The sequence below is a fragment of the Thunnus thynnus genome, chromosome 5 (assembly GCF_963924715.1).
Source record: "Thunnus thynnus chromosome 5, fThuThy2.1, whole genome shotgun sequence".
In the NCBI taxonomy this organism is placed as follows: Eukaryota; Metazoa; Chordata; class Actinopteri; order Scombriformes; family Scombridae; genus Thunnus; species Thunnus thynnus.
Window position 1 is genome coordinate 27487132 of NC_089521.1, and position 15559 is coordinate 27502690.

The 15559-nt window shown below is 40.6% G+C and overlaps 1 protein-coding gene across 1 annotated transcript; it reads right to left on the reverse strand.

The window, feature by feature from the left end:
- Nucleotides 1-662: 662 nt before the first annotated feature.
- On the reverse strand, nucleotides 663-15224 carry ckmt1 (creatine kinase, mitochondrial 1). The gene is made up of 9 exons (XM_067590478.1): nucleotides 14972-15224; nucleotides 10589-10787; nucleotides 9307-9402; nucleotides 8991-9212; nucleotides 7482-7567; nucleotides 4720-4843; nucleotides 3727-3861; nucleotides 3309-3434; nucleotides 663-1553 (listed from the first exon to the last, which is right to left on the reverse strand). The coding sequence occupies exons 1-9, from the start codon at nucleotides 15115-15117 to the stop codon at nucleotides 1440-1442; spliced, it is 1248 nt and encodes a 415-aa protein (XP_067446579.1). The 5' UTR covers nucleotides 15118-15224; the 3' UTR covers nucleotides 663-1439.
- Between the last annotated feature and the right edge of the window lie 335 nt (nucleotides 15225-15559).

The following is a 15559-nucleotide window of genomic DNA, read 5'->3' on the forward strand; positions in this document are numbered from 1 at the left end:
TGTGAATGAAAGTTTTGACAGCATTTTGGATGCAAATCCAGGAGGCATATCTCCGCCCAGTTACTGCAGGTACAGTCAAATCAAGCACAACAGAGCAGCTGCCCCACACTAAACCGATATAACAGCCTACGAGAGTCGCACGTTTTACCCGCAAGACTCGTGTTTTAATGCTGTTGTTCATCGTTTGTGATGTGAAAATGTCAGAGAAATAAAAAGCTTGCGTCCTGGTATTTGTTCAGTTATAAAATGCAAACACACTGTAGAGCGTCTCTCCTGCCAGCTGCTGACAGCGCTGTCAGCCGGAGAGTTGATTACACTGGATGGTGGAGGAGGAGACACAGAGACGCTGGTACGCGTCTGTTTAAACAGGAGTTTAACTGAATTCTCGCTCCGCGTCACGCTGTTGTCCTCCACTTCCATCATCTTGCGCTGATTCATTTTGAAAGAGCAACTGCCAATAGGGAAACTCCAATACTCCGCCGCTGGCCGACCAATGGTGTAACTTCATCACTCACTCACGGACAACAGTAGTCATAGAGCTGGCCGGCCCAGACAAAAGTATGGACTTCGGCACTAAAAGGACTAATCCTTTAAGATCTTTAAGTCCAGCTCATGTGGAAACACTCCATCGACAAATGAGAGGCAGAGAGAGGAGGAAGAGGTACTGTTAAATAGATGATTTCTTTAATAAAAGACATTACAGTATGACATTCAGATGAGCTGGAATGATATTGCTTCAGGAGCTTACAGTACAGAACCCAGCCCGGCCAGTGTCAAACATCAAACATACAAATCCTCTGGAGTCTCTTCAGTCTTCTGCAGTTAGTTCACATTCAAATCCACTCAAAATGATGAAAAGAAACTATGTACACACAATCCACGATGGTGAGTAAAGCACAAATGGATGGACTATACAAGCACCAGATAATATGACCAATCAACACACCGGAATGAGGGGAAGAGACAGGCTGAGTATAGGACATGCGGCAGGGTTTGGGCTGAATAGTGCCTTGGGAGCAGAGCCGTAGATACTGTTTGGCCATGCAGCAAAGGGCAAAATGGCGGCCATCTTTGCTCCACTATGAAAGCCTACAGTTTGTGCATCTTTCAATAATGTTTGCTGTCGTTTTGGAGCTGAGTTTAAAATTTCCATTTTAAGATAAAAACCCTTGAAATGCATCTGAAAAACACTGAAGCCCAAAGCAGTATTCTGGGACTCTGACTGGGTTTAGCCAGATAGCTGCGTATAATATATGTAGATTATATTATAGAGAGGCTTATTGTGGGACGGGAAGGGATGAGTAGATAAGTGGTAGTAATAAAATGAGGCAATGACAGAGATATTTGTCATATTTATGGGCACAGAGTGGGGATGTTTGTGCATGTGTGCGTGTGCCCAGGGGGGGGGGGGGTTGTGTGATGAGGTCAGGGATCAGTGTCTACTTGAACTGCTTTAAGGGTGCAGGCACCTTGATGTCCTGGCCTTTCTCCAGCCTCTTCTCACACTCGATTAGGTAGTTGACGCCATCAATCACTGTCTGCACCAAGTGGACCTGAGGGAGGGATGGAACAGATTTTAACTTGCAAGTCATCAGCAGAACATAAACAGTACTTGAATATTTCATTCATCATATTATTCTTAATACAATCAGCCCTCTTGAACAGTTTAGGTAGCGGCACATTCTCCAAATACTGCAACTGTTGGGAACTGCAGACAAAGAGCTGTCTGCCTCCTTGACATTTACAAACCCTGAGCTACCAAACTATGGATGCTGCAGAGACGGCCAAATATAAACACAAGCATTCTGCCAAAGCTGTGAGCCAGCATCAAGTAGAGGCTGTTTTAAAAAGCTTCTTTAAACTTTAGTCAAAAATAACATCTCCAAAACACATCCGTTGTTACAACATCTGTGTGAGTTAACTGTAAGCTTTATGAACTATAGTTGCACAGTTTCTACATATAAGGCTCAAGCAGAGCACATTTTCACAGAAGAAGAAGCATATAATCTCAGGTCTTTCACTAACAATTCTGTCACATCCTGATATATAAAGACATTTATATCCATAGAAGCTGTTCAGATTCTGCAACAGGGATTCAGTTTCAGGCTAATGTGTGTGATGCAAAAGGAGATCAGAAAACAAACACTCAGAAGCACAAACACATCGATAACCAGCTCAGATCAGTTAACAATATGCAATATCTTAGAAACACATGACCTAAGATAGGACACGTTTTGCTTTTGATATCAAAATGTATTTAAAGTAAGGTGAATGCTGAGTTAAACCATCATGAAAGACTTATAAACTCCTTCCTTTAGTTGCATTTTGTGTTTTGCACATACAGGATAGTGTATCTGCTGTTGTTGTCCAAAAGAGGAGCAACATTTATTATTGTCCTCCTGAACTTTGCTCCAGCAGCTCCTACTCCCAACATCCCTCCATCTCTTAACTACTCCACTCCACCCTCAGAGTGCTTCTCTCCTGAGTGCTCATCAGTCTGGATGATGGACGACCAAACACCACAGAGCGGCCCACACACTTAAAAAAGCAAAAAAACAAACTTAAAACAAGAAGGGATGTAGGAGTCAGACTACCGCAATGTTCCGCTTGCCTTCTTCCAACACCTAAACTCAATCTCAATGTCAAAGTTCAGGATTTATTTTGGCTGCACAGAAACAATGAGCATTCTGTGTTACGTAACGGTGAAAAAAAACTAGATGAGTTATTCTCGGTCCGCTCCGTATCGACAGGAAAGAGTGAAGAGCTGCTCTCCATGTAATCAGAGTAAAATATATGATCACACACACACACTCACAACAATAGAGAACAGCTGCGTTGTGTTACACAGGCATGACAGCATGACCAAGAACACGACAAGGACAGATTACAAGGACGCTCCTCTCTCCTCTCTTCTCCTCGTGCAACTGTGAGCTTTACCTCTGTTTGGTTGGGAAAATACAACCATCTTACAGTTTTGTTCTCAAAAAAAAAAAAAAAAAAAAGAAAGGACTTAATGACATAAAACATACAAGTTGGCACTTGTTAATTTAGTTCCTGATGCCTTACTAATGCCTCCAAAGTAGCCTGATTCAATTAATCATCTATTGAAGCTTTATTTACTCAGGGAGGATTTGCTGGGCAAGTTTGCAATGTTCCCACAACGCCCTGCTTTTCACTGATAATTCCACACATTGTCCTTGTACTATTGGCTAAAAAACAACTCCAGGGGAGCATTTTGGCAGGTCACTTACACCCTTTTATCTTCATTCAGTCTAAATTTCTATGCTTCTCTACTCAGGTTTTCCTACCTCAGACTGTCCCAGGCGGTCCAGGTTGGAGATGTCGAACACACCGCCCACGGCGGCGGTGTCCACGCCTCCTGTACCTCTCTTCTGCAGGCGCAGGTTGTCCAGGATCTTACTGAAACGTGAATCCTGGGAGGGCGTGGGAGACGTACTTCAATCGCTATATTATTCGACGTGCGCTTTTTAATATTCACAACCAATTTTACCACTGACATTTAAGAAACATTTTTTTCTTCCGGTGAACATGATCATTAAACATTCAGAAAATATCATCATTTGGAGAAAATGGGCCAGTTTGATGCTTTTTCAGGACATGCAGTCACTCTGTAGCAACACAAATAACCCCCACCACCACTTATAAATACTTATAATAAAGAATGAATATTGAATTATCCTCATTTTATTACAACTATTCTGTTACCTTGCTCAGCAGGGGCAGTTTGACGTGGACCCCGGCCCTGAGCCCTGTGCCCAGGTTGGAGGGGCAGGTGAGGATGTAACCGAGCCTCTCGTTCCACATGAACTCCCATCCTCTCTCCTGGATCAGACGCTCCACCTTAAGAGAGAAGGAATCACGATGAGTGTGTGTTTTATTTGTACAAACTTGGCACTTTCGCTGGATGTGTACATACCGCTCAGACATAGCAAATTGTTGCCAGCTGTTGTTTTTCCAGAGCTAACAAGTAAAGAGTAGAGAGTTTGTTGGCTTATAGAATTGTTGGTGTGAGTGGACTGGCTTAAAGTTAACTGTAATGTAGCAGAGGCACTAAGGTGTGTTGTTCAGAGTTGTCACGTCCTCAGTGTGCAACAGTGGAGCATTATATGTTGCTCTGCTTGTCCTTTGCACTTCCTCAAATGGGGAACTTGGACGGCTTGGATAAATAATTTATATTTGCATGGATATATTTGGACAGTGTGTTTTTGTCCATCTGTCTGGCGAGGCAAAGACCATTGCAAGCAGTTTTTTTTTGCTTTTGCAAGCATGCATTACATGCTTTTAGACTCTGTTTGAGCCATCCCATTAGGATGATTAAATCTATAAAGCTATCTGAAGGCAGCAAGACAGACCTGTCTGCTACAGCTGCAGGCTAAAAAAGTTCTGGGCCAAAGTCTACAACAGCCCATTATTATCCACTATTTACCTTTACTAAATCATACACAGCCGACACCAGGCTGCACATCAAACCGGTCGGTTGTAACTCCTCGTGCTCCGGGTTTGTGTGTCACATCCTGAGATGCATTGGATAAACAGTGCACACACACAGAGCAGAGTGAAACATCCTGAACCAAATAAAAGTTCACTCTTCTCTTTCTGGATCCCACCCCACCTCCTCGTCAATTCTGTTTCCTCAGCCTCTCGAAAAATCTTAAACAATCCATGTATGTGCACACGAGTCTACAAACACAGCCTTACCTCCTTGAGGCCTCTGCAGAACCTCTCAAAGACTCTCTTCATGTTGCCTCCCTTCTCCATGGAGATGACCCTGGTGTGATCCTCCTCGTTGATCCAGATCAAGAATGTCTTCTCGTTGTTATGCCTGCACAAGGGAAAGAAAGGTATGTTGAGTTATACTGTATTGATCCTTGTGGGTTAGGGTTATACGTCCTAAACATTTGACCCATCAAAGCTATCAAGGAGCACTGGGCAGCTACACAGTACAAGTTTTTTCAATGTTTAAGCTTCACAATCATTTGTTCATACTTCCAAATATGGTCATACAGTAGTCTTACTGTATACACATCAATGTTTTTTTTTCAGTCTGAATCAATATTGAAGTGGCATTTATGGAAGCATACAGGGGTAAAATGTGTAGGCTAAGTTAATAAGGGGATTGGTGATGGGTTTTTTCTATTAAGAGAGCCATATGATATTGGTGAGTAGAGAAGAAGCCATTAGCCATCAGTCACTGAGGATAATGCTTGTGTCTGCTGCAGGTCATTGACTGTTGTGTTTGTCTACAGTAGCAGTTAGTGTACAAGGCTGCACTGTGCTTACGTGGCCCTGTAGCATAGTATTGATTTACGATGTACTTTAAACAAAGTAAGTGCCTCATAAAATATAAAACACAAAGTCACGGAGATCAGTTTGTCAGCAACGGAGAAAACAAGCTTGCAGTTCTTAGAATTTTTGGAAATGTGCAGGAAAGAAGCACCTTTCTATTCTTAAAATAAAATACTTGAAATGAGTCAGTATGTGAGTGACAGGCTCTAGAGATAGTGATGGCGGTCTGTCCCTTTATCTGTCTGTCAGTCCTCCGTTGATTGACATTCATCTGCCTTTTTATCTACTTTATCACATCAAAATTTCCACTTGTCCAACACTTTGTGACAAGATACTGCAAAGGAAATGCACAGATTCATGGAACGTTGAATATGAATCAAAAAGATTTGGACCTTTCCTAAAGCGCTACACTTGGGCCAAAATCTTGAGTTGTAAATAACATACAGTACTCCAAAATCTGACATTTGCTGAATTAATTTGTGCTCCCCAGAGGATGCATCCATTGGATTTTGACGACCTCTCCTAGTGCCAAACTCAGGGCAAAATGTTTATAGAGGATGTGAAGTTTGAAGTGCATATAGCCACAGTCAGCCACTACAGAAGCCTTTTTGTCCTTACTGACCCCCTTAAAATTGTTATATTTAATGAGGTAATGGATAGGCTTTGGAGACAGCGGGTTGGAAAAAGATATTGGACTGAGCTGACAGAGATGAGAAGAGCGGGGAGGGGTAGAGAGAGGTGAGTAAGAAGGAAAATACAGGATACTTTAACCACAGAAGAAGAAAAAGAAAGTGAGAGAGGAGTGAAACAAGAGAGGAGTATTAGAAGGGTGGAGGAGGGAGTGATTACCAAGAGGGAGACAAAGTAGAGCCAAAAAATATGGGCGGTGATAAAAATTAAAGGAAAGAGGATGGGGTTGGCAAAACCAGAGAGAGAGAGAGAAAGCTGCCAGTGGACCTGAAAGACGAGATGATGGAGGGATCAAATGAAGGTGAATTATTAAGGGGAGGAGAGGTTGGCTGATACGGCTGGCAGAAGGAGAGAGGAGGGAGGGCTGGTGATTGATTTTGGCTGGCTGGCATGGGGTTATTCCTGGGTACATGCTGAAACTCAATGCTGAAGGGGCATTGTCTGCATTGCTAATACACCTCCACAGCAGCTCAGCAAAGGGGAAATTACATTACTGCTGCAACCGTGCCAAGGTAGAAGTGAATGGGGAAGTTCATAAAGCACCCATAAAATTAATGATGAGGGGGCAGAAAAACTTATCAATACAACATTTCACATGTTATTTGCTGAATTATTAAATATGTGTAATCATGTAGCGTCAAAATTAAACAATTGAGGGAAGATTACAGATATATGCTTTTTGTATGACATGCTGTCAACATGGAGATGGTTCGTAAAAGTCGTCGTGGCACCAACTGAATGTTTGTTTGTCAAAATGCCAGAAAAACTCCAAACGACAAGTAACGACTGCCCAAGAATCCAGATAAAAATGGGCAAAAAATAACCTGTTTCACATTATTAACCATGTCACACTGTCAAAACTCAACCATCATGTCAATCATCAAAAGCACCTTAGAGAAAAGGTGAAACTTGACTTTGAAATATATAAAAACACATTGTCATTATATTCCAAACTATTCTACATTTTCTTACAAGAATATATCTGGTCGGTCCTCTCCTTCATCAGTGAACTGTCAAGACTACAGTCTAACTTCTCACCTATTAAATCCCTTCAACAGTCCTTAAGCATATATGCAAAGTGTAACATATTGTTCCTGTACTTAATAACTATAAATGTGTTGGCTCCCAGTGTAATACGGAATAAACTCGCTCAGTATATTTTTGATCTGCTTACTGGCTTCAATCCAATCAGATCTCTCAGGTCATGATCCATATCCACCTGATTCATATCTAGTCAGGGTTGCTTTCAGGTTCTGTGTTCCTGCTGTCTGGAGTAAACTGCCTGATGACTTGTCATCCATCACAGTCTTCTTGTATTTTATTTCTTATTTGTTTCCATGCAGATGGCTTGTTGCTGTATGCCTTAAGCTTGTAATGAAATGTAATACTGTATTCAAACAGTGTTTCAGTGCCTTGTCTTGCCTTGAATTCAAAAGTTTGACCAACCAGCCAGAAACATGTATCAACAGGGTTTTTCCACTTACCAAATACCACGGGCATCTGGCCAGTCACGAGCCATACCTGCACATGTCAGGAGGGGTGACACCGGCTTGTCAAACAGGAAGTGGTCCTGTTGTAAACACAGAGAACAAACGCTCAAAGTGTCAACAGTAGCTATAACTGGAATAGTCAAAACTTAGATTGTACAGTATTGTCACAGGAAGATTGAAAATGGGGGTGTGAGACTTTGGAATTCAATAATCTCTCAATAATCTTTCATTGTGGGTTGGAGAAAAATGCCACTGCAGGCACGGCCCACACCCATATCTGATTTCATGTCAGAAGTCTGCTCTGTATTTTTTTCCTCTTCTAAGACTTTTTTTTCTTCAAATTGTAACCACATCCACAGATGAATTATGATTTGTATGTACAGTAAGTAAATCATAATCAAATCCATACACTGGACATTGTTATCACTCAGCAGATTGTTGCTGTGTGTATTTTAATTTGGGTAAAATACCTCATCATAAGATTGGTATGTGCAAATTAGACGACTGTTATGAAACATAATACGGTGGCATGCAATAATAAGCTGTTCTGGTGCTTTGTTTCCACAACTGAAGTTCTGAATGTGATTTAACTCATGTGAAGAGATTCAGGTTTCTATAAAAACAAGACTTGGTCAAAACCTCGTATATGGCTGGACCGCGTATGGTCAATGTGTGAAATTGTGGCCGATGTGTTACAGGGATAGTCAGTTGTAGTGTTTGTAATGTGAAGTCCTGGATATTAAATGTTCATCTGCAGTTTTCTGTAGTGGTCCCAGTAATATTTGCTGGTAAAGTGTACTGAAGCAGCGTATCACATGACAGGGTTAAGCAACGTTTGAGTCAAAAAAAGAGTATAAATGTATTGTAAGAACAATTCATTCCACTCATATTTTGGGATGTTTGATTTGAACTCAATCACGGACGACTGTGGTTAAAGAGCTGGTCTGTGGCCGGTCCAGCCAACAAAAGGCAAACTCTAGATCATCCTAGATAAAAATACCATTACCATCTTAGATATTATAGATACAATGATTTACAGCTGCAACTAACGATTGTTTTCATTGTTGATTAATCACTATGTCTATAAAATGTCAGAAAAATCATTAAAAAAATGTTTTAATTTGTTATATTATAATTTCATGGTGACATCTTCAAATATCTAATAAAAGTTTTGTCTAATAAAGTCCAGGATATTAATTTTACATCATCATCGTCATCATCATCAATCATCATCGTCATCATGTATGACAAAGAAAAGCTTCAAATCCTCACATTTGAGAAGCTGAAACCAACAAATCTTTGACAGTTTTGCTTAAAGAAAAGGACTAAAACTATTATTCAATTATCAAAATTATTGCAGATTAATTTTCTGTCAATCAACTAATTGACTTCTCAATTAATCAACTAATCGTTGCAGCTCTATAATGATTTAGATTGAGGTTGTCTGTATATGAATTGTATTTGATGTGTATATGAATACAGCAGCGTTCCTGTATGACTCACATCAATGAGCTGTTGCTGCTCCTTGTCTGTCATCTGGGTAAGACTGTAGTACTTCCCGGTCAGATCACCCTTCAGGCCGGCGAGGGCGTCAACCACCACCTTCTCTACCTCTCTGCGCTCCGCCCGGGTGCAGGCGGGGGGCAGGCTCAGCCCCCGGATGCTGCGGCCCGTCCTCACCCTGGACGACAGCACGTAACGCTCATCGAAGTTGCCTGAATGGACCTGAAATAAAGGCAGGCGGGGAAATATTTCAGCAATACATTTGCAGAGTTGATCAAGAGGAAGATCTGTGTTGTGGTCAAAGTGTGAGTCGCACCTTGCTGGAGTCGAGGTCGGTGGGGTGCTTCATGGCGCGGGGGTCGTAGCCGTTGTGCCTCTCTCTGATGATAGGGTCAAGCAGGTCTGCAAATACCTGAGACAGACACAGAATTTATGAATTTTAAATATTGAACAAGTCTTTTTAGGCATTGATTTGTGTGCTGCAACCTGGACGAAATATTTGACATCTGACATTATCCACAACAGGCAGAGGGTGTGTCCCGACTGCCAGACTCTACCAGACTACTGTTAAAAGCCCCAAACTGCAGACAGTATTGACTCTATCTCTGACAGAGTCATTCTCTTTTCATCAGGCATCAGGGGTCAGGGTGAGCTAAAAAGGTACTGGCACTATGACTAAATTAAAATCTAATTACACTGCTCTTTAATGGCTTATTAAGAAGCTATTAATAGCTAATAATATATACCTTGGTAAGAGTAAATTATATTTTGTAGATTCCATATACATGCCTGAATACTACTGAAATTCAGCAAGAAAGCAAAAAATAATAATAACCCTTGTGAAATGATTTAACACCTAAAACCTACAAGTAATGGGAAAAATTCGAGTCTCTGCATAATATTCTTTAGGGCGGACGGGGAGTGTGTTATTATAAATCCGTAGATTTACTGGTTGGATTATCACATATCTTTTTTACGGTCAGCAGTCCTCAGCAGTAGAGCCACACCCATATGACGAAAATCAAAAGAAACATGTGCACGAGAACAGCAGGGAGTAGCAATGACTCCTACATTACATTACATGTTAGAGATACTGTATGATAAACTGGTCACCCAGAGTTTTTCATGTCAAATTATGAAATATATCAGCTACTGTAGAAGCCCCAGGTATATTTGTGGCCTCTAAACGAAGCAGGCAATTAAACTAGAAATATAGATAGATACTGAGACATCCCATAAGAGGTGTCCTAGCTGAAAACTGGCCCTCTTTGGTGATGTAACACTCCTTCCTCTGAAACAGGGCAGGGAGGATGAGGGACTGTATTCTTTTCAGTTGTAGTCAGATAAAAAATCTGCAATTTCACAATAATTTATGATGATTCAGTCTTAGAAGGAGAAATGTGTTGAAATGACACCCTGGCTGTTTTGACAGTAAGAGGAAGTTGACTTGTGAACTCCACTTGCAATTTCTTGTACCAATATTAATTTCAACTTTGCAGTAATTCATCATCATCGTCGTTTCATCATGCTATCTTGTCATGGACAGCCATGACTTCTGTACACAGACTTCTGCTACTTTTTGTGCAATGATGTCTGACCTCGTAAGACTCCTCGTCTCCTGCCACCATGCCGACAGTCTTGATGAATGGGTGCCCGGGGTTGTCCACGCCCGTCTGGATGGCCTGGTCCAGCGTGTATCCGTTGGGAGTGGACTTATCACACAGCTTGGCGTAGATGGCGGGCGTCAGGTTGCTGGCCATGCAGTTGTTGTGTTTGCGCAGGTCAGGGTACTCCGCACTGCACAAATACGGATGCAAGATAACATATAGCTGCATTGATCTTTGAGAGGGAAAAAAATAAAAATCTTTTGAGCAGTGTGAGCTCAGGTTCACCGTGGAGTTGTGCCCTTGCAGCAGGTCCACGGTGACTCACTCAAGGACATTTCTACCAGGAAGTTAGAGAGGTAACTACGGATTAAACCTGTCGCCTTTCCTGCTGCAAAATATGGCTACTAGTTTAGATGGCAGTGTAGGACACAAAGATGCTATCTATCACATTGGCACTGTGAATAATAGAATTCGAAGTCACGTACGCTGAAGATGATTGAATGCTTTGCCTTGAAAAGCGCTGCAGTGAGTTAACAGACAGAACAGCTGCTGCTTGTTGTTCACTCCCAACAGGCTGACAATGTTAAAAACTTCATCAGACGTTGAAAATGCCATTAATTTAATGCTGATGGAGAAGACAGGCTCTAAAACGTATGGCGTTTTAGTAAAATAATGCTGCTGAATTAACAAAAAAAAAAAAACTAATACACCTCTATTTTCAAATGAATTATTAAGGCTGATAAAGAAACAGAAAGGAACTTCTGTGGAAGACTGGCTTTAATCCAAACATAATACTCTTAAGGACAAGGATGAAATGAAATTGGGTTTGGCTTGACAAAGACTGAAGCTCCAGTAGCAGCTTGGACTAAGTAGCTTTGGGTCCCTGTTTCCTGTGGTCTGTCAAGAGATAAAGAAAGCTAATAAATCTACATTTAGAATAATACAGTAACTGGCAGCTGTGTTGTATTTTACGATGGTTCCCTGAAGCGCTAAACGGAGCGTTGAGGGTGAATATTGGATATAAAGATGTTTATCAAAGATGGACTCTGCCAAGACTCCATTTTGCTTGTTCTGTAGGCTTTGACTGCCTCAGTTCAGTGTTTCCACTAGTTACATTCATTCAGACACTGTGGCTGCCGACTGGTACCTTACATAAACATTATTCCAATAAGTCCCACGCAGTGAGGGATACACACTTTAAATTTGGGAAAAAGAGAGCGCCGAAGGTGTCGGGAGATTCCCTGAGTTGACCGGTATCAGGAGAGCAAATGTCAGATCGCTGCATCCTTAATCATCAGACAGACATACTTGGTTACTTGCTCTTCTGCATTTACTGATTTGCATTTGGATTTAACCACTTCTCTTTTCTTCCATCAGTTGTTGGTGGACGAGCTCGGTCATCAGCGCTAGTGACACCGTCCACTGATACGGTGTAATACAGAGCCAGGAAAACAGGTGGTCGCTCACCCACACAGTGTCCAGCTCTGCATGATGTCTGACTCAGCAGAATCATCACACTGGATGCACTCCAGAAATCCGCAGGGCTGCATCTAATGATCCTTCTTTTTTTTATTATTATCGATTAATCTAGTGATTCATTTCTCAGGTTAGGTGTAAGTCGTTAATCGATTTGTCGTCCCAGAGTTAAAGGTGACGTCTTAAAATGTCCAACAGACCAAATAATTCAGTAAGCTGTCATGTATGACGAAGAAAAGCATTCAATTCTCAAATTTGAGAAGCTGAAACCATCTTTTTTTTTTGCATTTTAGCATTAAAATTTTTTACTAAAACGATTAATTAATTTTCTATCGTCTAATTGTTTAATCAAAGGGTTGCAGCTCTAAAGATTTGTGTTTATTGAGCAAAAGCAACTCATCCAGAGTCGATACATCCTCTTATTGCTGCAACTAACCATTATTTTAATCACCAATTAATTTGTTGATTTTTTTTTGATTAATCGATTCTTTTGGTCAATAAAACGTCAGAAAATTGTGAAAAATGTCGATCACCATTTCCCAAAGACCAATATGCAACCTAAAATGTCTTGATTTAGTTTATCATCATAGAGGACTAAAGAAACCAAAAAATATTCAAATTTAAGAAGCTGGAACAAGGGAATGTGGGCATTTTTTCTTGAAAAATGACTCAAAACGATTATTTGATTATCAAAATAGCTGGCAATTCATTTTCTGTCAATTGACTAATCGATTAATCAACTAATCGTTGCAGCTCTAATCAACTCTGTGACCACTCATCAACTGTCATGCAGGCTGATGCAGCCAAGACAATATTATTATAGAAAAGTCCCAACAAATAGTCGATTAATCAATTGGTTGATCAACAGAAAATTGTTATTTTATTAACAAAATAATTGTCACTTTTAAGCAAAAATGCCAAACATTTGCTGGCTGCAGCTTCTCAAATGTGAGGATTTGAAGCTTTGCTGATGATGATGATGATGATGATGGAGGGGCTGCAACTAATGATTCTCATTATTGATAATCTGTCAATTATTGTCTTGATTAATCGATTAGTTGTTTGGTCCATAAAATGTCTGAAAATTTGAAAAAATGTCGATCACTGTTTCCCAAAGCGACGTCCTCAAATGTCTTCTTTAGTACCGAACAACAGTCCATAATCCAAAGATCTTCAGTTTACTATCATAGAAGACTAAATAAACCAGAAAATATTCACATTTGAGAAGCTGTAGTCAGAGAATTTAGACAGTTTTTCTTAAAAAATTACTCAAAACGAGTAATCGACTATCAAAATAGTTGGCGATCAATTTTCGGTTGATCAACTAGTTGATTAATCGACTAATATTTGCAGCTCTAGTAAACGGATTATCTTTGGATTTTGGACTGTTGATTAGACAAAATAAGACATCTGTAAATGTCACCGTGAAATTATAACAAGATTTTTTCACAAAAGACAAAATGATAAATCGAGAAAACACTAATGTTAGTTGCATTTGATTATATGAACCCAGCTGCAGGCTTTTCTCTCTCCACCAACACAAGCATAAAGTTAATAATCTCATTCTTTGTAACCTTATATTCTCTCTTACACTATGGTAGCTGTAATAATTCATAACAAAGTTGGGTGTGTCTGACCGGCAGGATTCAGAGCATAATGTTTCACTTTCAGATGTTGCCAGTTAATTGTGTCAATAAGACCTGATAAGAAGCCATCAACGTTGTTTGGTTGCCATGGGGCACTAAATCACAACCGAGGTGACCTTAGCACAACTTCTGAAATAAGACAAGCCTTAAACAAACCGTGGGCAAACAGAGGAAAGGCTGAGCCCAATGTCAGTCAGTAAAAAACGGGTAATGAATAATTATTGAATACTTTTGTGTAAAGACTGTAACTGTACTTGCTCCTTTGATGTGACCGGTGCTGTAACACACTGAGCAGGGTTTTATATCTGATGGAAGATAAGGTTTTAGTAATCCGTGTGTATACACTGCTTTGTAATGCAAGCAGCGTGCGCTGGGACACGTACGCCTCCCTCCTCCTCAGTCTTCTGATCACAGCCGTTCCCATCTATCAATACACACAGCATACATGCCTTCATCCCTGTCACACTCTGCGGCGCAGAACCACGTCTCTCTGCGCTCAGGTGCAGGAGACACTACTCTGTTTTAATTTAGAGGAATATTACACATCAAACATAGCTCCATGTCATATGAGCCAGGTTAAACCCAACCATTTCCATACAAGGTGCATTAAGTTAACATGTATGTTTAGTGCAGTATTCTAGCTATATGATTATATGATTTATTTTTTTAAATAATAAAAACACATATTTCACAGTTACTCCCTCTATACAATTACACTATTAATGAACAAGTCACGTTGAGTTATAACGGATGTGTAACGGGCTGTTAACCGTATGGTTGGTTAATCTCAGGCTCAACGTCTATTTAACGTTTTTCTGTCGGAGAAAAAATGTAATATAGACACAAGCCCTCAAAATATGACAACTATATGTTCATATACACATTGCTGCTGTGTAAAATTCTGTGATAATGATATTTTGCTTTTAAAATGATTAATAGGTTGAACATTACTTTTAACATCAAGGTTATATGAGGCTGCTGGAGAGGTTGAACGCCCTTTTTTTAAACATCTTTTTTTGGGTGACTTTACATCAGCACCCTGCCTTTTTTTTAAAAATTAATATTAAATTGCACATAAAGCCAAACGTTACACCAATTTTTGATCACGACGAAGTGAATTTTTATCAACTTCGTGACAATTACATGACAATATCAAATTTTAATCCTTTTAAATGGGTGAAAATACTGATGTAAGGTGTGTCTCTATTAGCCATTTAGCTAACGGTCGAACGGGCCGGGGGGGTGAGGTTACCTGGCGGGGTACATCCTGCGCACAGGCGCTCCGGCGTTGACATGTTCCCGGTGGAGCAGAAACCCAGCCGTTACCGAGCCTCCGACCAACGACAGGATCCTGATGTTCCGTTTGGAGGACAGAATTCTTGAGAAACTGCTCGCCATTTTTGTGAATCTTTAGAGGCGTTAAAGGACGGTGAAGCAGGGAGGGAGGGACAGGACAGGTGGACAGGAGCGCTGCTGATGAGGCGCCTCTGCTGGAATGGAAACGGGCGGGAGGAGTATTTAAGGGGCGCGTCGTCAAGACAACCGGAGAAACCCAGCACGAGACCGGACGTTTGAGTGTAGCTACAAAATAAAGGTACGTGCATGTAAAACAATATAATAAAATCTGCCGTTATCTAAATCAGTACTGGAAGAAGTATTCAGATCCTTAACGTAAGTAAAAGTACCAGAACAGCGATATAAAAATACCCCATTACAAGTAAAGGTCCTGCATGAAAAATCCTACTTTAAAGATCCCCTCCAGACATTTATTACGACATATAAAATACTCTGTTTGGATCAAATAATGTGTGTCTGATATGGTTTTTCCACAGAAAAGTGT

Excerpts from the sequence above, each read along its gene's own strand:
- ckmt1 (XM_067590478.1), bottom strand. The coding sequence starts at position 15,117 with ATGGCGAGCAGTTTCTCAAGAATTCTGTCCTCCAAACGGAACATCAGG. Across the intron at positions 10,788-14,971 it reads CGCAGGATGTACCCCGCCAG|TGCGGAGTACCCTGACCTGC; the intron begins GTAACCTCACCC and ends GTATTTGTGCAG. Across the intron at positions 4,844-7,481 it reads CCAGATGCCCGTGGTATTTG|GCATAACAACGAGAAGACAT; the intron begins GTAAGTGGAAAA and ends TCCCTTGTGCAG.